General features: G+C 42.7%; 1 protein-coding gene across 3 annotated transcripts in view; it reads right to left on the bottom strand.

Annotated features, from left to right (window-relative positions):
- The window catches only part of eml5 (EMAP like 5), a 28,091-nt gene that overhangs the window by 1,220 nt on the left and 2,815 nt on the right, over positions 1-24,056 (bottom strand). For 2 of the 3 annotated variants that reach the window (XM_028395025.1, XM_028395027.1), the window contains exons 2-42: positions 21,712-21,871; positions 19,879-19,977; positions 19,477-19,545; positions 16,256-16,441; positions 15,560-15,695; positions 14,056-14,257; positions 13,843-13,980; positions 13,456-13,712; positions 13,168-13,380; positions 12,901-13,068; positions 12,051-12,157; positions 11,849-11,967; positions 11,541-11,727; positions 11,313-11,418; positions 10,749-10,842; positions 9,663-9,763; positions 9,368-9,561; positions 9,090-9,201; positions 8,815-8,942; positions 7,651-7,792; positions 7,408-7,560; positions 6,602-6,733; positions 6,436-6,524; positions 5,216-5,392; positions 4,907-5,108; positions 4,693-4,819; positions 4,468-4,482; positions 3,978-3,986; positions 3,616-3,694; positions 3,206-3,335; positions 3,033-3,131; positions 2,865-2,885; positions 2,510-2,683; positions 2,208-2,416; positions 1,835-1,992; positions 1,521-1,635; positions 1,253-1,441; positions 936-1,108; positions 658-820; positions 475-578; positions 237-390 (exon numbers count right to left, since the gene is read on the bottom strand). In XM_028395025.1, coding sequence (XP_028250826.1) covers positions 237-390; positions 475-578; positions 658-820; positions 936-1,108; positions 1,253-1,441; positions 1,521-1,635; positions 1,835-1,992; positions 2,208-2,416; positions 2,510-2,683; positions 2,865-2,885; positions 3,033-3,131; positions 3,206-3,335; positions 3,616-3,694; positions 3,978-3,986; positions 4,468-4,482; positions 4,693-4,819; positions 4,907-5,108; positions 5,216-5,392; positions 6,436-6,524; positions 6,602-6,733; positions 7,408-7,560; positions 7,651-7,792; positions 8,815-8,942; positions 9,090-9,201; positions 9,368-9,561; positions 9,663-9,763; positions 10,749-10,842; positions 11,313-11,418; positions 11,541-11,727; positions 11,849-11,967; positions 12,051-12,157; positions 12,901-13,068; positions 13,168-13,380; positions 13,456-13,712; positions 13,843-13,980; positions 14,056-14,257; positions 15,560-15,695; positions 16,256-16,441; positions 19,477-19,545; positions 19,879-19,977; positions 21,712-21,871 — 5,590 coding nt within the window. The remainder of the gene's footprint in view (positions 1-236; positions 391-474; positions 579-657; positions 821-935; positions 1,109-1,252; positions 1,442-1,520; positions 1,636-1,834; positions 1,993-2,207; positions 2,417-2,509; positions 2,684-2,864; positions 2,886-3,032; positions 3,132-3,205; positions 3,336-3,615; positions 3,695-3,977; positions 3,987-4,467; positions 4,483-4,692; positions 4,820-4,906; positions 5,109-5,215; positions 5,393-6,435; positions 6,525-6,601; positions 6,734-7,407; positions 7,561-7,650; positions 7,793-8,814; positions 8,943-9,089; positions 9,202-9,367; positions 9,562-9,662; positions 9,764-10,748; positions 10,843-11,312; positions 11,419-11,540; positions 11,728-11,848; positions 11,968-12,050; positions 12,158-12,900; positions 13,069-13,167; positions 13,381-13,455; positions 13,713-13,842; positions 13,981-14,055; positions 14,258-15,559; positions 15,696-16,255; positions 16,442-19,476; positions 19,546-19,878; positions 19,978-21,711; positions 21,872-24,056) is intronic. The other variant, XM_028395026.1, reaches the window with a different exon arrangement.

Raw genomic sequence — 24,056 nt, 5'->3', positions numbered from 1 at the left:
TATTCAAATTTGTATGTGTTTGTAAAAACATACTATTATACAGGCTAAATGTGGTGAAAGTTAGTCAGATATGGTTCTATTATTTATAGTTACTACCACTAGAGGGCGTTAAAGACTCATAATGCAACAAAAACATCAAAGCTAAGAAACATACATGAAATCATTGCACTTTACTAATGCTGTTCTAACAGGCAAAAATGGGAAACATGCTGACCAGTAATAATAATATAACTTACAAACTTATCTGGGCAGGGGAAGTCAAACAGCTTCACCATTCCAAAATCATCGCCTGTGACGATGTTAAGGCCCGAGTGGGACACACAGGCACAGGTGACGTCTGCTTTGTCAGTGTTTCGGGACCAGATGCCTAGGACCTCGTCCCCAAGGACACTGTACACACACACAGAGAAACATTTCCTAGTCTTTCCGTACTATACCCATGTCCTATGTTTTTTTTATCAGTGTAACTCTCACCTTGTCCAGGTGGCCCAGGTAATCCTGTCAATATGAGACTGCTCCGTGACCTGTTTCCCAGAGGGCACCTCATACACCAGCCGTTTATAAGCACCTGTGGATATCTGTGTGGAGGCAGAGCAGGTTATAGAGAAGCATCAGTCAGACGCTGTCAGAGCTGATAAAGCCTCACACAGTCCGTACCTGGACATAAGTGCTGTCAGCAGAAAAGTCCATCTGCATCACGAAGCTGGGGATGTCCCTGCAGCAGTTGATGCGGTTCAACTGGGGGCCGAGTGTCAGATCGTAGAAGTCAACGGCACACTCGGTAGAGCCCACAGCCAAGTAACGAGAATTTGGACTGAACCTGTAGAGGAGACGCACAGAGTTAAAAAAAAATCCAACTAAATTTAGTTTAAAAAAAGCTGATGTATAAAGCATTTGAGAATACTACTGTTTATATTTTATTCAGTATATTGTACCTAATATCTTGGATAGGAGAGCGCCGGTCCCTCTTCTTGCCCCAGATTTTGAGCGAGGCTACCAGCAGGATGATAAATTCTCCATTCTTCATGCCAATGGCCACCATGTCTCCTTCAGGACTGTAGCTGATGGTGCGCGCCGGGTGGCCCAGGTTCACCTTATTCAGCATCTTCTGTTTTCCCAGAAGGCAATGCAAGATCACTTGTACTTATGAACCAGCTAGTGCAGTTACTCTATTAGTCTCATGGCTTAACGTCCCCATGTGTCCACCACAACCCATTAGATTAACATCACATGGCTAAACTGAGACTCTGACCTTTTCTGGGATGTCCCACAGACGAACAGTGCCGTCTTCTGCAGCAGACAGAAATACATCTCTTGAAGGATGAGTGCCCAAACCCCATATAGGTCCGTCCATGTGTCCGTTCACCAAGATGTTGCACGCTGCGTTCTTCTCTCCCACTTCAATAATCTCTGCATTTCTGGTCCCCACAAGGATTTTACCCTGACATAGCACAGATGCACTAATATGTCAGAATCCATATGACAAAGTCTGGAAGATCTTCTTAAGTATTGAAACCTACCTTTCCTCTGCATACAGAGCGAACACAGTCTATAATCTGTCCAGTTTCTAAGCGAAAGGCTCTGCAGCGTTTCAGCTCCTGATCCCAGAGTTTCAGAGCACCGCCCTCCTTTGACCTAAGAAGGAAAACAAAGTAAAGTTTTAGATGGAAAACACAAGTTAAAATCATTTGTATCTGAAGTTAATTAGCTGTACACCTGATCTGAGCAATCATACAGTTATTAATATTAGTACTACAGCAATCAGAATACAACTACATCCTTAAATATAAATAATACATCTACCCTGAATGTAACTGAATGGAGAATCACTTACGGTCTTTCTTTGCCTCCTGTGACAATGAGGCCGTCTCTCAGTGTGGTGTACATAGTGAACACAGGGCCCGTGTGAGCTTTGGCCACTATTCTTACTAGAATGTGTTCCTTCCATACACACACATCCCCACTTATGGTACCTGTAAATGTCAAGTTATTCTGAAAAGAAAACAAATCTGCACTAATCTAGTGGCCTAAAAGCACAGCAAGCAATGCACAAACATTCACAGCTCACATTTAAGCAGACAGTTCAAGCTCAGCATCCTGAGCTTTGAATATTAGCAGAATCAAAACATCAAATGTGATATATAGGAAGTCATTTAATAAAACCTTTGAACAAAATAAAGCATATGACATTAGCAGGATTTACTTACAGCTCCAAATGCTACAGAGAGCATGGTCTGCATCCGGGCATCCTCAAGGAAACTTAGCACACCTTTCTTGCTAAGCAATGCCCGACCAGCTAACGTCCAGAATCGCACATGCTTGATGCCAACAGACACAAAGTGTGTATCTGAGTCGGGTCGAAACTCAGCAACAAAAATCCTCTGGGTGTGACCTATCCGGCTGGCCACTTTGGCCCCTGTGAAACAGGAGAGGGCAGCACAAGTGTGATCTTGAAAGTTAAACCCCAAGAAAAAAAAGAAAAAGAAAACAAAAGCTGATTTTTTTTTACCTTCCTGCCACTTCCAGATGGTGACAGTGTGTTCTGGGTCCAGGCCCACAGACAGCAGGAGTTTTCCTGTGGCGCTGAAGCTGACAGAACAAACCCCGCCGGAGTGGAAACAGCGTAGCACCGACAGCGTCTGCTTGGTCATGGCGTCCCACACATGGATGGATGGAGATGTGGCTGAGGGGCAGATAAACAGACTTTCTGTCTAAATTTAGCCTTTATGATAATAAAGCTCTTTTTTGTTTGACTGAGACAATGTTGGAATATTTGTTCATGTATTGTATTGGCCTAATTCCATAATCTTTCTTCAACAAAATTTAAAAATTTTTCCTTTCCATATTCTCTTTGAAATTCTTACCTGACATGTCACCAGCATCACCTGTAAAGCAGGAAAATACGATTTATCGACAAAATCAATGCTTCAGCTACAGTCATTTGTTTGCTTATTTGTTTTTTTGTTTGGATTGGTGTCAGAATACAAACACAGGATAAATACAAAGGAAACCGAAGCTTCTCACAAACATACCTACTTGGCCAGTTGCCACCACGTTGGGGAATTTAGGGTGTTGATTGATTGTCAGGCACAGAATGTCGTCACTGTGTTCTATGTAGAAACTTTGGCAAGCTAGAAGGAAACCGCACAAAGTGAATCACACTTCAGGTAGCGAACAGCAATAGTCCTTCACTCTGTTAACTTACAGGTTGTCAAGTTGAGGACGATGCCGACTGAGGCCGTGTGGTAAATGATGTCCGCCCCCTCGTTCAGGTAGTGTACGTTATTGCGGCAGTCATTGCCACGGTAACCGAACACCAACTCCAATACCAGGTCCTGTGGGAGAGTCAAAAAAAGACACAGCCTGAAAGTCACAGAGGTTAACACCATGGCAACTGGGATGCTCAGAGCCAGTTGCCGGCTGAAGAGTGTCATTATTTGATTACAGCATCATCATAGTCCTCAGAGAGGCTGTCTGGCCAGAGATTGAGCACACAGCGTATTCCGCTGAAATAATCACATTAGAATCCGCTTTTCTGACAGACAAGCCTCCTTCTGCTTACATAAAGATCATCATCTGTATTAGTCTGTTGCATTTTAGTAAAGATCTTCTTACCTCAATTGGTCTCTTCTTTTTGCCAACATTGTTAGTCTGCAGCTTCTCTGGCTGAGGCAGCGCTCTGCTGACAGGAGGCCTGAAACAGACAGCTGGGATAAGACGGCTGCCACAGAACTGCGGATCATTCTGAGAATAATGATAATGATGATAACTATTATTTCACTAAAGGACTGCTTCATTTTACTACTGTCTATTACTGACTGTAATAGTTATACTCATGAGAGGGAACATCAATTTAACAATGGTTACAATATGACAGACTTTACAACTTTATTTATTTATTTTCATTTAGAGGCATAACGTACTATCAATACACTAACCTAACAAAACATAAATTAAAAACATATTAAGAGGCTTACCGCGACCCTCTTCATGGCAGCAATGACAAAGACAAAAAAAAAGAATTAGGAAAAAGTTTCCCATGCTCACTGCTGCCTGGGCGACACACACACGTAACACAACACCTCAGCCACTGAGGACATAAAATACAGGGGTCAGCGCCACTGTGTAACCATGATAACCAGAGTCCATTTCTATGACATCTGCTGCTTAGTTGAGGTGTTTTTATCAAACTTTAATTGTTGAGTGTTATCACTCAAAGTCTCCTTGGTGTTTTGTCACAATGCTCTACAGTACCTCTCCTAAATTTTGCTAGAGGATAAATTTCTTCTGTCATTCAATACTTGCTTACTGCTAGACTGATAAATAGGACCTTAATTACTGGTATTTTTGAAGGTGACCATGTAACAGATTCCACATTTGCAGTCTTCTCTTTTTAGTCTACCGTAATTATACATATCGTGTCTTATTTTTTGGTAATATTCAGCATACATGATCTCAAAAACTTACCTGACCACGCCTTGTCTTCAAGTGGAATTAAAGAAGGAAGCAGGATAATGACAGATGGACAGCCATTAAAGGAAAGAAGAAGAGCAGAAAGGTTTGAGTTATTACAAAAGGGAAGAGACAGGACAGGAATTTTCACACAGGAAAAGAAATGTCTGAAGAAGACAGCTTTAGCTTCATCTTGACAGAAAGCCTTATTGTGATCTGAGCCTCAGTGAAAAAACATACCTTTCATCCACAGAGGGCTCTTTCAGCTGCAAGTGGGGTTTCACACCCGTCATTGGTCGCATGTTGGTGGATAAGGCCTTGATGGTGTAGTTGATCTCGTTCTCCCTTGTTACATCACTGTCGTAACCTGATGAAAGACAGAAGTGATGGTTTGGTTGTAGCAACAGAAAGATCTTAGAAAAAATAAAAACCTCAGAAGAAGTTCATGTCTTGCCTCCATCATCCTCGCTCTCAATATCTGACTCCTCACTCTCACACTGTTTGAATTCCCGGTGGCCTTCAGGCTCATGGGCCCAGATCATGAGGCACGTGTCACCTCCACCGACCGTCACCAAGAGGCTGTCGTCATGTGTCCATCGCACATTGGTAACGTGTGTGCTGTGGGCCACATAGCGTTTGAACTTTGCATACTTCCCCTGAGGGAGAGGAACAACAATTATTCAACACCTGTGACATTAACACAGCATTAACATAACATTAGCATAAACCTATCCCGTGAGTTGTGAGATAGCATACATCGCACCTTGACGGGGTATCTGAAGAGCTTGACGTATCCCAGGTCATCTCCTGTTGCTAGCACCTTCCTGTCATTACTAAGGCAGGCAGTGGTCACCTCTGTGACATCACTGATTACAGGCCAGATGCCTTCAACAGATGTTCCCAGGACACATGTCCACGTGCTCCAGTCGATCTTCTCCACCTAAACCAAGTCAGTAGATACAGATTATTTGTGCTCCACAGGGTTAAATGTCAAAAAACACAAAATTTCAGAGATTGTATTAATATAATGAATTAAAGTCCATCTTAAGAACATAACAATATACATCAACACACACACATGTAGCTCTCAGCGTAAGTTCAGTCATGAAGACTCTATTCCACATCATCCACCTCTTATCTCTATCCCCTTCCCTCTTCACCATCCTAGCACTCTCCTTCACTGCACTGCACTCCGTCTAGTGACCTCCCACATAGTCAGGTGTTTAATAGATGGCACCTCCCTCACCAATCAGCTGTCAATCTGTCCCTCTCCTGCCCAATCATAACGTAGCAAGAGATTTAAAAGTCTCTGTCTCTTCTCCAGCTGTCTCCCGATCGAATCCGGCAACCCTCCTCCACCCCAAGCACCTCCCGATCCATGCAGTTCAAGGTCTCCCCTCTCCTGCTCTACTGCTTCTACACCACCACCAGGTCTAGACCCCGGGGGGTCTTCGGATCAGCGGCCTCTCCGCTCGAGCTTTCCCCCCTTTCGGACGTGGTCCTCACGACGGGGTCTGGGACGCCAATGCACATTCACAATTATTGTATTAATAAATTCTTTCTCGTTCAGTTCGCTGAGTCTCTCATGATTGAAATCCTATTAATGCACAAATCCATATCAAGTGTATGATGGCTAATGTAAGGAATGGAAAGAAGACACAAATATATCATGATGGGGTAAAATGAGATGAGAGCAAAGAGGAAATCTGCGACATGACCTAGCAGCATCCACCATCTCTGACCCTTATTTTCTTAATGCTCCCCTCCACTGTGTGCAGCACAAGGTGTATGAATGTCACAATGTATTAAAGGGACCCTAAACACTATCCCACTTCCACTTCCAAAATTAGAACGATACTGGTGAAAAGTGGGCCGTGTTAATGCTTCACCGCCCTTCCCCGAGCCTCCTCTGATCCCGAGGGGAAAATGTGGGCCAACAGCGCAACAACCGCGGCTGCTCCTGTGCCTTTTTTCTCTGCTTACCTCAGTAACTGGGATGGTCTGCCTCTTGCCACGGGGAGCTTCAAAGAAAAACTGTTCTTTAGCACCTGTGTTGACTTGGAGTAGTTTACCTACGGATGAAAGTATAGTGGTTAAATGTTACCATTTGTTACCAACTGGTTCATAGGATTTAAAGATGCATGTTTACCTCTCCTGTCCCAGTCCAGATGGGTTATGTAGTTGAGGCATCCTTTACACACTCCAACCCGCTTGCTGCTCATTACATTGTAAATATCCACAAAACTGTCTCCAGATGCTACTGCGAGATATTTCCCAGCTCCTGATCCAACAAGAGAGAAAAAGCTTCCACTCTAGTCCAGACTGTAAGCACAACTCTAGATAAATAACCATGGCTTTCAATCTTATTATTTGGTTTATTAATGATTAATGTTTTCTCATATAACAGCAACAAAACATGTCCTAATGTTCCTAATGTTTTCCTGACTTGCCTTTAAGTGGGCTCATTTTGGAACTTCTAATACGACTCTAATAAAACTCTATAAAAAGACAGACTTAAAAAACATTTGCAATTTAACGGTAGCAAAACCAATTTTCCCCATAGAGTTGTGTTAACTCTAAAGATGTATGCTCTCAGGAATTCATTAGTGTTGGGTGGAGAAACAGGATCCCTTGCATGGTAGATTAAGGTTAAGTGTCCAGGAGAAAGAGAGTTTAGTTTCTTGCTCTCACTTTGCCCCCCCAACTGTTTCTCATTCCTCTCTTGCTGTTTCGCTGTCTGGCCTTATTACAGAAAGCCATTAATTTGGGTCAGGCCTGCTGCAACATCACCCAGACTCACAGTAGTAGGGAAATGTGTATACCTGCTGCAATTCCATAAAGCACCCTATATTCTGTGACCTCAGGATCACAGAGCATTGAGAGGTCTATTTACTTCTCAGACAGACATACTTCAGGAGGTGCTTAAAAGAAATGCACAGGTGATGAACAACAGACCTGGAGAGAATCTGATATCAGAGATGATGTCCTTGCGGTGGTGGAAGGACACCAGGTCCTCCAGGGTGTCTGCGTTCACAATGAGGAAACTGCCATCATTCAGGCCCACTGCTAAGGCTTTCCCATCAGGAGAAAAGCAGCAGCAGCGGCCTCCTGCAGAGGACAAGGTATTTATTAAAGCTGTGGGACCAGTGCAATCCTTGTCAGAAAACACGATTGTCTGTCAACAATATAATGACTTACCTTTCCTGAGTTTGCGTACAGCCAGCATGCAGTGGCTGGGTGAGAGGTCCCATATGCGCAGGGTTTTGTCATCGCTGACAGTGGCACAGAGAGGGAGATGAGGATGAGTGGCCAGGCCCCACACTTCACCCTCCATGTGACCCTGCATACAATAGGATAAATAATTTATTCATAGCTCATTCTCAAAACAGGTGATGAAAGAAAACTAAAAAGGCAAAAAAAGTCTAACCAGATGCTATACTTCATTCAGAATCATCCACATTATATCACAATAAAACAATAATAATCTGTTTATATAGCAGACCCATGCATACACTGTTCTGTTCAATATTCACGTCTTCTCAAAAATCTGCATTGGTCTACATATGCTGAACGAATGAACTGAGCCAACATGGTTACCTCACTGGCCTACAGAATGAATTTTCAGGCGCAAGTCTCTCATCAATTGAACCCATCTGTCAGAATGTGTGACCTAAAGGGCAATCGATAGCATTTGTTGTGTCTTGCTACAGTCAAGGGAGCCCAGGAGACACTGCAAGACCACTTAACTAAATTAACAATGTCACACTGAGTGGCATTAATTCATCAGCATTCATAACTGTTTCCTTTGTTAATTTGCATTGCTAAATTCTTATGGTTAGGCTTCTTAACCACACAATTCATTACTGACTACTGTTTTTATTATAAGTTTTTATTATAACTTCAGCACTTTTGCCTAAACAAACGTGTAAGATATGATGGACACTTTATTTCAAACCTTAAAGTCACTCCTTCTCACTAGCTTGCCAGATATATATCAGTTTATCTTTACAGCCTCTGCCATCTAATCACTTAATACTAAAAACAGTGTTCAAATTTGGTAAGTAATCTATGGTCTCAACACTGCATTAAAAGATGCTGGGCAATAAAAAAATTGAAGTCTGATGTAATCTTCAAAGTGTCCTTGAAAAGGAATGCTTTACACAATCCCACAAGAACATATAATATTTCAATACAGTGCATCTTCAACTTTTCAAATCTTTGCTAACTTAAAAGACATTCACCATCCCCACTGCGGCTGTCAAGTTACAGACACCCAGTTTATCATTCTGCAGAGAAACTAGCCTCCACACGAATATCCTGTCTGAGTACAGACTGAATCTGATTTACATTTGTTACATGTACCTGGACCAGCAGTGTGATGGGGCCACTCTTGTCTACCTCCAGGATCTCGCCATTCTTGGTCCCAACTAGTATGTGGCCATGGCCGAGAGATATGGCACGTATGGAGGGATTGTCCTCCAAGAGCAACCCTGATGAGACAATGAATCATAGGATGAAGTCAGACCTTAGCTTGAACCAGGATACAGGACACAGTCTTCATTAAAATTAAAAGCACTGAATGTGTTAAATGGATTTTCATAAGATGATGACAGAAAAGAAGAGGATGACCATTTTACCTTTGGAGCCTGGAGCCAGGACTGCCCTCTTGATGGCGTAAGTCTTGAGGCACCTCTCGAAAGTGTCATCCCACAGAGCGACAATACCATCCTTTCCTCCAGTCACAAATCCCTACAGAGGCAAAATAGTGACACCTTTAAAGATCTTGACAGAGCATGCCTAAAAGAAAATATACTCAAGACGAGCAGATAGAGACAGAAATAACTTAGACAAGATAATACGTCTCATTATGCAGAAATTATTTTGCTCAAATGCTTCCTCTTGCTTGGTGACATACCTTTTCTAAAGCATGCATACTGAAAACAGGGCCATCATGAGCCTTGACAGTCTTCATCAGGAACATGTCCCTCCAGATGCAAATGTCTCCTGTGCATGTGCCTGAAAACACCATCTCCTCTGACCAGCCATACACCGCACACATCATGGTCTCAGTCTTCCCCATGTTTCCCTTGCGCCCAATTAGACCACCACCTGAAAGAGAAGCACACAGTCAGCTCACACTAAGAAGTGTCACAGCTAAGCCAGTGTTGCTACTTGTTAGAGTCTAGTCAACAGAAACATGTGAGTCTCACCGGCTTTATGCCAAAACTTCATATGTTTCACACCAGCTGTGATGAGCTTGTCTGGCAGGTAGGGATTTATTTTTACAACAAATATCTTGTCCTTGCTTCCCCTGAAAAACAAATTGAAAAACATGAAATATGGACAAAAACATCCAATCTGTAATTTCTTGCTCTCTCATAAATGTCTCCTGGTTTTGTGTACAGATTGGTTTATACAGTTTAACTGTGGCTTGCACTGTTTCTCATCTCAGATTCCTACTCTACATCCTCCTCATCCTCTTTGTTTCCTCCTCTGCCAACTAAAGCCATGATGAGGTACAAGCCAGGATCTGTCAGGCCCCATTTCCCTCTGCCCACCTCAATGCACTGCCCACTGGGGTCTGCAAAGGAGATTAGTGCTGCTCCAAGCTGTCCCTGAGCTGCAGTGGGAGCCTTGCACACAGCAAGCAGGGGAGCAACGTGCAATTGGCCACTCAAAAGTAGCCAGTGGGGAATTTCAATTGAGTAGGAACTAAATATGAACATCAAGCGGGACGAGCAATAAAGCAAAAGCAAAGCTGTTTTTGAGACAAATTCTTCCGGTTCCTTCTGGCTTCTGAGTTTTATCACTTGCTACTGCTGTGAAAGTGAAAATTTTACATGTTCAGAACAAACTGTCACCTCTCATTTAGATTTTTTTAATTTGCTGCTTAATTTGATGTGTTAATTGTACTTTGGGAAACATGTACTAAAAGAAATTAAATTCAAACTAATTCTCTTTAAATATGAATCAGCTATCAGCCAAGACTGTGGGGCAAACTCACAGCTACCCAGGCTCAGGCAGGGTTTAGCACTGCAGAGGAGGAACCTCTAATTTAAAAAAGTAATTCCCTTTCTTTCCTCTTCTCAATCAATCACACTGTCGGCCTCACACAGCCAAATGGCTACAATTTAGCTCTCATCCATAACTGTCCATATTTAAACTGAATGTGTTCAAACCATTTGTAGAATTAGCTTTGAGGTTTGTAGAGGCTTTCTCGAAGTGAAGACTGCAGCTGCTGCATACTGAAAGTCTGGCGTGCAACAATGTAAACATTGTGAGTGCTAAGTGCTAACCGCATGGCAGAAAGCTTCTCCCCCTTCCTCCAGTCCCACAGCACAATGGTGTGATTGTCATCCAGCCCCACCGAGGCCAGTCGCTTGCCATCCGCTGCAGAGGGAAACATCATTCAGTACAGTACAGAGAGCCAATCCTTGTTACGGTTCAGTGAAGCTTGGCCCTTGTTAGCAACATGAAAGCATCCTGGTGGGTTTGATCTAGGCAGGTGATTCACTGACACAGACATACAGATCACCACCATGCCTCTATCTGGGGCCAATTACGGATAGCAAGATGAACAGTTCTACCTTGATGCTGTCAGACCGCTGTGACTAAAAGACTGAAGGAAAGGATTTTTCATGGTTGCCTGTAAATTGGGTATCTTGTGACTGTATCTTTCTTTTTGTTTTGTTTCATGTGAAGCCATTTGTGGCTATTAAAAAAAACATGCTCTGTTGGGTATGTATGTATATATATATATATATATATATATATATATATATATATATATATATATATATATATATATATATATATATATATGAGAAGTTTTACGCAGTTTGGAAAAGCTGAAACAGTACCTGAAAAGTCCAGTGCGCACACTCCAACCTGGTGGGCACCCTTCAACACAGACATGGGTTTTAATGTTTCTGTGTCCCATATGTGAATTGAGGAATCTCTGCCAACCTAGAAAGATATAAACATAATCCCATTATTGAAATAAAGAAACAGAAAAAACCTGTAACATTCCACAACTTTTTTTTTCAGAAAAGCCTTGACTATTCTATGCTAGATGTCCTGGTGGCTACCTGGCCTGTTGCTACAAAGTCCTTGAGTGGGTGGATAGCCAGACAGAGGATGTCATCATCATGGCCCATGTAAAAACGTTGGGTATTCTGTTGCCTGTTGTATACAATCCCTATTGCGGCTACATGGTAGACGATCTCCCCAGTCTGGGTGTAGAACAGGTTGCTCCTGCAATCGTAGCCCCTGTAGCTGCAAATATAGCAACAGATGGTATTAAGTTAAATAGAAAAGAGTCACTATGCAGAAAAAGTTTTGGAACGAATGTTCCAAAACTGGCATGGCGTGGATTTTAAATCATTCATCAGCCTACCCATGAATGAAGTGCAGCTTCACCCCACTCCCAGGTGCCCGTTCTCTCTTCTTCATGGCTGTTGCCCGATGCTTCTCTTTGCTCTGCTCTTTGAGCTGAGGTAGATCTTCTTTATAAACCTAAATGCATAAAGAGACGTATTTATGTTTATATGACATTCCAGTTGACATTTATTGGAAGAGTTTTTTTTTTTATGACAAACCTGTCTTCGATACGTGAGCTGCGTCTCCTGCTCAATTTCTGAGTCCATCTCAGGTACATCTGACTGATCGGAGTCTGACTCTTCACTGTTGGAGTCTGCCAAGGTCTCTGCAGGGAGAAACAAGGTTACATCACAGCTCGCCAGTAAAGTCCTCCCCCATCTCTAAATCAGACAAGTATATTACAGTAAAAAAAACACTGCATCCTGTTTCAGTGGGAGTGAGGGTCGATCATGTAATAATACTATGACATCTCCTATTTATTAGGCTGTCGTGCTACACAGTCAAGACAAATGTAGAAAAATGCTGAGGCAGCACACTATAGGCCCTGCCAAGACTAGGCAATAAGCAGAACTGACAGCTAAGGGTGGCCACTCATAAGATCCATTAGGAAAATTAAAAGGAAAGGTAGTTAGTGTGTGGTTTAATTTCAGAAAGCACAACTGCACCCTTTGCCTGGAAAAAAAATATGACTTGGGAATGACAATGCAATTACACTTTCCAAGCCTCATTCGGTTTTATTGCATTTTCGTCTTAATTAATTCTATGGCTGTTCCATTGCAGAGCTTTATAGAAATGATAAAGTAAGTATGGGAGGGGAGAAATCTGGTACATTGTTCTCTGGTGATTTAGCACACCAAGTTCACAAGGCTAGTGGGAGCAGTATGCACATTATGTAACAGAAGGCTCCATTCACAAAAGCCTGTGTAGGTGAAATGTTTAGACATGAATTATGTCTTTTTAAGAATAACATTGTCACCAATACATTAAACACTGCAATATTCCTTAGTGAATATATAAGGGAGAATAAATCCTGCCATTACAGTAGCGACAGTAAAGACATTGTCTCACCTTGTGGTGCTATATGCAGAGCTTCTTTGGACTTTCTTTCAGGAACAAACTTCCACTGGAACACTGAGTGATCCGCACCACCAATGGTTATTACCCATTGATAGTCATGAGACCATCTAGCATTAGTTATGTGGGCTGAGTGACCTAAATATTTTTTAAATTTCGCACCTGAAATCAAGACATCAGCAAAATCAGACAGTGGACAGATCAGCGGGCCATCATTTCAGTATAATAAAGTCACTGCTGTTTCCAATAAGCCATGATTACCTTTTTTTACACATGGATATCGCAGGAGTTTGACTAATCCGTAGTCATCAGCTGTTACTAGAACTTGATTGTTAAAGTTGGCATCCACAGAGTTGATGTCATTGATGTCTGAGTACTTGGGCCATATTCCATTGACCTCAGGGCCCAACACACACGTCCATGAAGCCCATTGTACAAGCTTCAGCTCCTCCCTGTTGGTCACCTCCTTCCCACCTCAACAAGACAGAAACATTCTATCTCAGTGGGCATTTCCTCAAATATTAGCACAATTCACAAAACAGATCTTACTTGGCATTCTGTAGAAGAGCCTCCTGCCACTGCCATCATTAGTTTGCAGGTACTTGCTGTCTGTGGACCAGTCCATGTGTGTGATGAAGCTGTGAGAGCCGATGCACTCACCCACTTTCTTGTACCTCTGCACCACACCATAGATGTCAACTGAATTATCATTAGAGCCGACAGCCAAGTGGGCACCGTCAGGGGAATACTTCAGCTCATGGATGGCCTCCTTCCTGTCTTTGATGTGGACCACCTCTGTCATGTCTCTGGAGGGAAAAGGAGAAATGAATCTTGAATGAGGAGCAAAAATGGACGCGGAATAATGAAGCCCTTCATTTTCTGTGGGCATTCACTGAGGATCAAATTTCCCATTCACCTTTAGAATGGTGTACCCACCTGACCCTCAGAACGGTGAATGAGCCATCCTTCATCCCCAATGCTAGGTGAATACCGTCAGTGCTTACAGCTGCACAGCGGATGGGCTCCTCCATGTTACAGCGAGCTATCAGTGCATGATCTATAAGACTCCAAATCCTGTAGACACAGAAAAATGTGTTTATATATGTTTGTGACTACACTGCACTACTCAGGCTGATACTAAAGTTTTACCTGACTGAGCGGTCATCACTTCCTGTCATGGCCAGAGGCTTGGTGGGGTGCACGGCCAGCGCCCATAGCTCCCCCTCACAGTGACCCTGCATGATGAGGAAGGGCTTGTTGCGGTCATGGACCACCACCTCAAAGATCTCACTGTCCTGTGTGCCCACTAGGATGTGATCTCCCCGCCAACATACACTGCGTACAGACAGCCCTATCGAAAAACACACATATACAGATGGTAAACATCAGGCAACATTTAAAAATAAACAATACAAACATGGAAGCAGACAGACATTTGACACTTATACAGTCATTAGAAGAGACACAACAGGGATAATAAAGACAGGAGGTGATAATAGCCATCTGCAGGCTAGGACGGAGATTTTAACAGAAAATACAACAATGTTTTCAAGCCATTCTGACTCAATACAGCAAGATTGGAATGCAGGATGCATTTGCTGTATACTAACAGTTCTGTGCAAAAGTTTTAGGCACTAGGATGTTCGGATTCCTATCCATCAAACCATGTATCAGGCCTCAGATTAGTTTGCAGCTCAGTCTGTCAAATTACAATGGCTTTAAACATACAACCACACTAACCTGTACTTACTAGGATAACAACAGTGGTGGACTAGTGTTCATGTAAAAACATGTCAAATCACCCCAGCCAAGGCAGGACCTAAACCTAAACTCTGTAGTATGACATTAATGTAAACCAGCATGTACCAAAAGAGAACAACACAATGGTCTAAATCTGGATTAACCTAATGCACAGGATGGTTTAATTACATGGAGATTTACAGAAAAGTGCCCTTGGATTTTGTCACTCTTTGGCTAATGCAACCAAACACCCCTTATTACACAGAGAGTCAGAAGACAGGCAGACTAAATCAAGTGAAAATTGTGGCAAGTTCTCTATAATGCTTAGACTGTATGGAAAACAATCAATAGTATCTGTAACTTAAAAATGTGCAGAAGAACAGGTGTAACTGTTGAAGGTTACAGTCACAGTTGCTTTATTTCTGTCACAGCACATCATATAATTTAATAATGGAAAGTATGAAGCTGCAAATACGTCTTTAAGAAATCTTAACAAACTTAACAAATCTAGTTGCCTCGCTTCAAGCACTTGAATGAAAAATTACTTGGATGACAGAGTCTTCATTACCAAATAATCTTTTAAAACATCATCAACAACATTATATACTTTTGCACAGGACTGCAAGAAAGAGATTTGCAACAGAGCTTGGACTAACAACAAGAGGAATAGCAGAACAATGCAGGGACTGCTACAAACAGACTGACATGGTTGTTAACTCCGCCCTCAGTGACATTACCCACCTCGGCTATTTTCACCTCTAGCTACTGTTAGGTCCAAGATTACAAGTAAAGGAAATAAAAGAGAACAAGAAAGGAAATGTTAGTGAATGTGAACAAAGGATTTAGACCACAGTTTGGCCTGTAAGCTTTCCATACACAGATTAAAGGGAAAAAGGAGGCCATTTGACATCACCTTTATATCCTTGGTCTGTTTCCCTGAGATCAATGACAGTAATTGGTTTGAAGTTGAGATCCCACAGCCGGACGCAGCCATCTCGGCCTCCGGTGGCAAAGCCCTCTTCACAGGCATTCATGCTGAAAATCCCTGACTGGAGGAAATGACAGTCTGTCAGTGGGAATATGCACAATAAATGAGAAATGACATAACCAACCACAACTACAGGTCGCAGAGTGCTGCTGCTTAGCAAGACGTTTGTTTAACAAGGCTATTACAATTACAAACCTGCTACTGTGGCCTCAAGATAAGACCAAAGAGAGAAACAGGAGGTGTCGTATTTGTTTTCATTATTACTGGAAAGCTCCACTGATGGCCTTGTCTCAGAGGCAGAGAATGTACAAGGAGGCCCTTTGTCAAACCCCCAATGAAGCGTTTGGAGATACAAAAAGTAGGACTGAACATGTACTCTAGTTATTATCCCTTCCCCCATTCGTCCATCCCCTCACCCAGCTGTTGATCCCATAGATATCATTTAATCCGGTGGAGCAAAAGGCTGATCCCTTTCTACTGAGTAAAATCAAATGAAGCCAGCTTACACAGCGTTGAACCTGTTCAAGTTTACTCTGCAGTTTTACCACAATTCCAGAATATAAAGGTGCAGCAGGTAGGTATGCTAAAGCAGCCCTAGTCAAATGGATCTTACAAACATACCCCATGAGCTCCTTGTACCGTCCTCATCAGGTTGATCCCTTTCCACACGTAAATATCTCCATTCAAGGCACCCGAATATGTAATTTCGTCCTTGGCGCAGGCAAGACAGAGGATGGTTTGGAGATCTCCAGTTTTGCCAAAAACACCACGTTTGGGCGTGAGAGCATTACCACATAAGCTCCAAAACTGCAAACACAAACAGAAAGAGTGAAAGAGTATGGTGCTAATAATCCCCTGTGTAATCCTCTACTGTAAGAGCAAATGGACAATTATGGAGTCTTTGGGAACAACAGAGTGAAAATCATTGAGTCATTTATGGTCTGACACAAACACAGACTCTATTAAAACACAAAGAGACCTTGAGAGGAAGCAAAGTCAAATTTAAACACCCACCCCTTCCTCTGCGTGCGATACATAGAACTCTTGCTGCGGGGTCAGAGCTGTAACTACCTAATCAGCATGCACAGACAGAGATGTACGCACACATACGTGCAACTCATTATTTATGAACAAGGTCATTGGGATGCACTGGCACAGCCACGTCTGAGGGCTAAATCCATTGAACAGAGGAGGAGAGAGCGAACGAGAGACACAATGTCTGCATGAAGATGAGATCACAGGGAAAACGTACAAGGAAGGTGTCTTACATACTGAGACACAGCTGCATGCATAACCATAGACCGTATATATGTATAACATAGACATGAAGTCATTACTGATATGAAGATGGGAATTGAGAAACTGACCGTCTTTATGATTTCCCTAAAACCAGATTTACTCCCAAAGTTCCATATTCATTGAATAACACAACTCTTCAACAGTAGAATGAACAAAGAAACACCTATCATCCTAACTGATAGGGCTGCTGTGTGCTAACAGGAAGGATCGATTATCAGAGACAGGCATCACCAGCTCAGATACAGCCTTGTCATCAAATATCTAAGATGTGCAAGCTCTTTACAAGAGCAAGACTTTGCTAATCTTGAGGTCCTAACAGAGATTCAAGTAAGTATTTGTGTGTGCGTGAGCTTATATGTGTGGGGTTGAAGTGCTGGGTATGTGTGGTTGGTGGGGTGGGGTGGGGTGGTTTGTGGCTCAGCCTGTTGTGGAGGCAGAGGGGTTGGATGTGGCATGACTGCACAGCCTTCCCTGCCCACAACTGATAAGGCAGCAAGACATGGGTAGAGGCTAATCCCTTTCGCTGCTGAATTACTCAAAGGAGATGGGATGCTGGAGGGGTTTATGATGAGGCCAGAAGCAGGAGAGAAAGGCACACAGGGAGTAACACAGCACAGTAGAAAGGTGTTGGAAAATGAGAAGCCTGGTTAACATTGTGGCTTTCTCTGAATAAGACTTTTCATCCTCCAGAGATCCTCCAGCACAGTTGGAAGCTTCTCCTCTTAACAGAGGATTAGTGGTGTGTCATTAGCTCAGTTACCTTCACCATCACTCTAAGGAAGATCTTTTAAATACAATCAACACAGAGAGGGCAGCTATCCATCACCTACTTCACTGCACCACCCCACACACCCTTCATGTCACTCATAACATGCCCTTTTGACAGACTACAATAACCCTGACTGGTGTAATTCTGCTAACAGGGGTCAACTACTTGGCAGCTGGCAGTAAGAAAAACTAGATGATTGGCCGGTAGCTTTCCTGAAAGCACATTTTCACAAAGCTGCTGCCATCCATTCAGTGTGTCAAAGCTAAACACTGTGGCACTTCACTGTTGGTTCACAGGTCACAGCTAAACACAGAGATAACAAAAAGGTCACTATGATGAATTACATAAAATTAATGGAAAACATGGAGTAGTTGTCCAGAAAAGAAAAACATCTTGCTTTCACAAATGTGCTAAGCATGATAATCTGGGAGATAATTGTGGTTACCAACCAAGTGCGTGATTCCCTGCACAAGAAATTGAAACATAAATTGTACTTCTCTAATCTTCAAAAATTAAAAGAAGGTTAAGGTTAGCAGCCACTGGGTACAGTGGTTCTATAAACAACCTCTAAGCAGCAATTAGGCAGTAGGCTGTAGGCACATGGTAGACAGTACGTGTACATATTGGCAGGCTGAAGGAGAGCAAACTATGGTCTGATATGTGATGAACAAATCCAAACACAAAGACTTATGAGGATCTGCGTGAGGAGGAAAGCGTCCTCATCAGGGGTTGCGTTTTCCTCAGCCTGCTAGTGAGTGGATTACTGAGGCTAAATCTCCTGGCTGCTCTGAGTGCTATAATCGCTGAGCGAGCAGAGGCCCAGGGAGCAGATGTCACATGGTCTGCAGGGTGAAGGCTGGGGAATTATGTGGGACAATTGCTGGATTGCCTTGGCATCAGAAAACCAGAAGGGAGAAACATGGGGGAGGAGGAGGGGAAGGACTGGAGGATTCGGCAGGGACTGCTGGGGGCGGGGTGCAGCGGTCAGAAAGGGTTTCTGTGTCACGGTGGTAGAGGCAGAGTTCAAGAGGGAATTACTACGCGAAAGGAGGCTGGTCAAGCTGGATTGAGATGAGGCAGTCATCAGTGAGATGGTACACCACTGTGGACCACTACATGCAGCAGGCAAAACCCCCATAGATGACTGCATCAAACCCATTAAAGCATGGTGCAATGTTTAGCCTCACAGGGCCAGAGGGCATATTTTTTATAGTGAGCAGGATTCATTCTTTTCCCCACGTTTTAGAGATAAGCCTCCTCAGTGGCTTCATACAGTAGTACACTTCCCAAGGGAAGGCTTGGTAAAGACACCCTGCATTATCTCATTGAAGATTTATGAGCACCACTCTTCTGTGAAAAGAAGTGATAGAGATAGGGCCTGGAAAGGGAAGTGAGCACAGCTGCATGCTGTATAGTAGAGGGTTTTTAAAAGCTGAATGAGGAGAGCTGAAATGGGAGCTGAGCAACAGAGTCACGTCCCCCATAAAAAGACATTTTTCTTCTCTGCAGTGCAGATTACAAATTTGAGAAAAGACACTGTGAGTCATTGCCTGTCCTACTTATATTAAGTGTCTAATAACCATGGACAAAGTGAATTTGCATAGATCTATTTTAAGGCTTTCGTATGACCATGATGATTAAGCAAGGAAGGCAAAGGAGAGAGGGGAACAGAGCCGTCAGATTCTTCAACCTTTGTAAAAATGATCTGTTTTGAAATATAGTTAATATAGACGTTAATGTAAGTGCATATAAAATGAGGAGGAGATGGCTATACCTTGATATGTTTGACACCACAGCTTACAAGTTTGCTTGGTTGGTACAAATCCCACGAAATGTCAAATATCTGTGGGAAGAAAAACATACATGGCATTAGTGTTGGTATTATTAACACTAGTGTTAATTATATTTGTTACAAAAGAAGATAATTAAAATGCACTGCCTGTGTTATCATGTGTGTGGGCTGAATTAGAAAACAACAGCTGCCTGTATTTCATCTTTTTAAAAATCCTTTTCATTAGCAGTGCACCCTCTCAGACGGGGCTCTGGAAAGCTCACAATCAATCTGGCCTAACTTGTTTATGTCTCCGCTGGGCAGGCGCTCCATCCTGCGTTTATAGCTAATTGAGGTGGTCGATACTAAGATGTGACGGAGACAAGGGAGGAAGAAAGTGTTTACCCTGTCTGTATGACCAGGAGCAGCTGCCAGAACCTTCCCTCTCCTCCAGTCCCACACACAGATTGTGTTTTTAGAGTCCAATCCCACAGACACCAAACACTGAAAAGACAGCAAAGGAAAACACACATCACAGATTTAACAAACTCTGCTCTGTTGCACTAATCACAGCAAAATCTTATCTTAGCTACCTCCACTGTAGCATGGTAGGCCACAAGGAAAAGGCTAATCATGGCTACAGAGCAGAAGAGAACAGTTGTCCAGCCCCTGGCACTTCCAGTGAGCACATTTGAGTGCTTTTGCTGGAGGAGCCTCCTATAGCTGATAGAAGGAGTAGGCAGCAGCAGCAGTGGAGCAGAATAGATGAGAGCAGCTCGAATGGAAATCCCTCACTATTCTGCAGAGCTCTAGCTTTACATGGAGGAGGATGCCCTGTTTGATCCACTGCTAAATCAATGTTTGACTATGGATAGAAGTCTCTGGTGATTGCTTTGGGAAAACCCTGCGTTTTAATGATGAGCAGAGAGGCCGCTTGTGACGAAACCCTGTGAAACTGTGTGGATGAGTGCAAACTCATGTAATGTTTTGGCCTTGCTAGCAGTGTAGCTCTCAGGTTGTTCTGTGTACTGGTCCATCTAATTTACTAATGGAGGCATTGCTGGGAAATTGTATTCAAACAACTAATGGCAGACTTTGGTGATCCTCCAGTGCAACCATGTTTTTGATTGTTAAAATGTTAAGAAAAATATTGAACACAATTTCATGCACACGTTCATGTTCAGTTGAGGAAAACTTAATTGTAGTGCTCCCTGCAAAACCAGTTTGATTCGTTCTTTGTATATTGACTGGACTCCTATTTCCACAAGCTTCACAATGGATGTATCTCAACACTGTAAGCATTGTTCATCTGCTGATGTTAGCATGGCTGCTAGCTTTGCTAGAAACTCTTGGTCTTGTTGAGGGTTCATTAGGGTTTTTTAAGACTTAACATGATCTCAACCACAGCCTAATGTGGCATGCAGACAACTGACTAAAGTTTTGAAAGTCTTTGTGCTAAACAATACAACTGCAGCCCATAGTGAAATATCCAGACCCAGAGTTGTCTCAAACATCAGTGTAATTTTTTGATATTGCCTTAATGGATGGACAGGATAATGGCACCAAGGGATCCCTCTTGATTGTCCTGAGCTCAGCTCTGACTTCCTCTGATCCAGTCGGGGAAGAGATAGAGAGTAAATAGAGCCGCTAAACTAAGAAGCGATGGAGCCTCCCCTGGCTTTAAACTCTGTCACATTCTATCTAAATCCCCTGCTCTCTACCCAAGCAGGAAAGTAGCACTGGGTCATCTCCCTGGTTCTTATAGCAAAATACAGGATGTAAAACTCTGCTCTTAAAGCTCCTATGGGAGGAAGGGAGAGACATGCAAAGATAAAAACCCTAGCTATGGTTCTGTGTGGTATTGATTTTCATAGTCTAAATCAACATTGAGTGGAGGCTGCAGTGTGTAAACACTGACCGGTGGTAGGTCTACAGAGAGTTTGCTGAAAAGGCAGCATAAAAAGGCTGAAAGGAGAATGTGTCAGCAGTTAAAATATATTAAAACCCTCAAGTTGGCATTCTGTTTATTTTTACAAGAGGAAAATCTTCACATTGTGAGTTGCTACATTGTAAATTAACTGTAGAAATTGTGTCGTTGAACTCTATATCGGTGGAAGGCTGCATAGCATTTAGTGATGCATCCACATTTTCCAGGAGGCTTTCCAGCTAAAAAAAGTGTGCAGAGGTTTAAACTACAGCAGCAGTGTGAAAGATCATTTAACTGCATTACAACTGTACCTGTCCCTCCAGGTCAAAGGCCAGGCAGGCGATGCCATGGGTGTGCACATCTTTGAGGATGGACACAGTCTGCACAGTGTAAGAGTCCCATACGCAGATGTAAGGCTCCTTGCCCACCTGTCCTGTGGCCACCAACACACGCTCTGGATGGAGAGCTAAACTGCACAGAGAGAAAGGGGGGAGAGAAAACATCTGGTTAGCTTTAGTGTCATGCGTGCTTGTTGGTGTGTGCTCAGACGAGAGGGTTTGCCCTGCCAGCAGAAACCACTGGCATGTGATGAACACATTAAGGTCTGAATATGTAAGCAGAGGGGCAGCTTGACAAGGGGACATGGTTCAATTAACCCAGTCATGCTCAAATGCACACATACAGTCTGGCTTCATGCATGCCTACAGGGTGTTCACACAGTAATAAAAACCAATGTTGGTAAATGTGTGAATTTTGTCATTCTTCATTCTTTTAGCATCCATTATTCCACTATTCTCCTCCACTTTCACCTTTTCTATTTCATATGGGGTTTCCTCACATCAATGGGCATATGTTTATAACAGTGTTACATAATCCCCCCCACCCCCCCTACATACACTTGTTCCACCCCCACCTACAAGCATTCCGACTCCACAACTGAGCATCAGCATGCTGTACAAAGCTGTCACCTCCTCCTCCTGCTCCACCCATCCTCTCAGCAGACCCCAGTCACGTTCCAGGCAGGCCTGAGTGATTCACTGGGCGATTCTTCCCCTTGCCTCGTCCTGCCCTATATATTTCACGCTGCGGTGGAGCACCCTCTATTATAATCAGGCTAGTTGTTTTGCCAACTGCTCTACAGAATTTCTAATCCCGGCAAGTATTTAGACAGCAGGTCATGCAGGCTTCATGGGCTGTGTTGCATCAACCTGCTGAGTCAAACACTGGTGAAAGTTGAGGTGGGTTAGACGTGACAGGCCTGATCTTTGTCCTCCCTCAACCTGCTTTGTTTGTCCTCTCCCATCACCTCTGCTTCGCTCCCTTCTTTGTTGAACCTCTCTCCAACCTGGTACAATTTCTCATCTTACTTTTTATGATTATTATATAATCAGAGCAAAGCAGCTAAAAATAGCATTCAGAGGAAGAGAAAAAATGATTGGAACACTTTGAAATGCAGACAGACACAGCAGAGAAAACTGTTTCAGCATAAACAGGTAGTACACAGAAATCTGGTTTAACACCAGAACATCGTAAAACACAGAGAATACAACTTCTGGTAGGTAGAGCTAATGCTCATTTGGACATTTTTATATATTAGTTGCTTAGTCTTTGAGCCAGCTGCAATGAGATCACCGTTTCATTTCCATTTCTGTCAGCGAAGAGCTTGCTAAATGCCATCACTAATGACTTAGCTTCTCCTGTTTGATATAGGCTACGGCTGTTTGATGCGGCTGTCTGCCATCTGCCAAATGCTGTAGTACAAAACTAGCAGATACTGCAGCAATTAAACAGCCTGTTTTCATGTAGATATGAGGCATGTAAACAACCTCAGGGGCCAATTTCTTGAGATGACGATGCAAAGATTCAAAACAGGAAAGGTCAGAGGTCAAATAAGAAAAAATGGTACAAATGCTTTTTTAAGCAGCACGAATTTAAGAAAAACATCTATGGCCAAACAAATACTACAGCACAAATGGATGAAAATATGATGATCATCATGTCAAGGTGATTGTGGTGTAGTTGTCTTTGACTGAATTTAAAGAGGATTAAGGTAGGTATAGTGTAGAGGACATTTCCTATGATACAGCCGCCAGCTCCAAAAACTAAAAATAGATTAGCTACAATGAAAGTAAGCAGCAGGTACAGTGGCGCTCTGCTTGATTAGATTGTCAAGAGGACAAAGAACAGGAGAGAGAGCAGTGGTAACATGGGCAAAGACCCCTTAAGACCCAATATTGTATGACTGCTAGGATTCAGGAAATCGTTGCTCTGTAACCTGGACTGGAAACAATTAACTGATTGAATTAATTGACAATAATAATAAGATAATAATCAACTGGTAAAACTTACCAATGGACAAAGTTCTGTATTTGCTGGTTCAAGCTTCTCCAATGAAGGAAAGCTTTCATTTTTTCATATCAAAGTATTAAAAATAACTTTTTGATTTTTAACGAATTAAAGATGAAAACAACTGGTCGTTGCAGTCCTGAAAATGAGTAATTCTCTTTGTTAATCCGTCATAAATAGTAGTCTTCTGAGTATCAAAATCCAAAAAACACCAGGTATAATTACATTATATTGGGCTATTTTTATGTATTCTATTGATATTAGACGGATTGTAGTAAGGGTGAATTAAGGATAAGAGCAGACTATCCGT

Source organism: Parambassis ranga, chromosome 22, assembly GCF_900634625.1.
Source record: "Parambassis ranga chromosome 22, fParRan2.1, whole genome shotgun sequence".
Classification (NCBI taxonomy): domain Eukaryota; kingdom Metazoa; phylum Chordata; class Actinopteri; family Ambassidae; genus Parambassis; species Parambassis ranga.
This window is presented reverse-complemented; position numbering and strand designations above follow the sequence as displayed.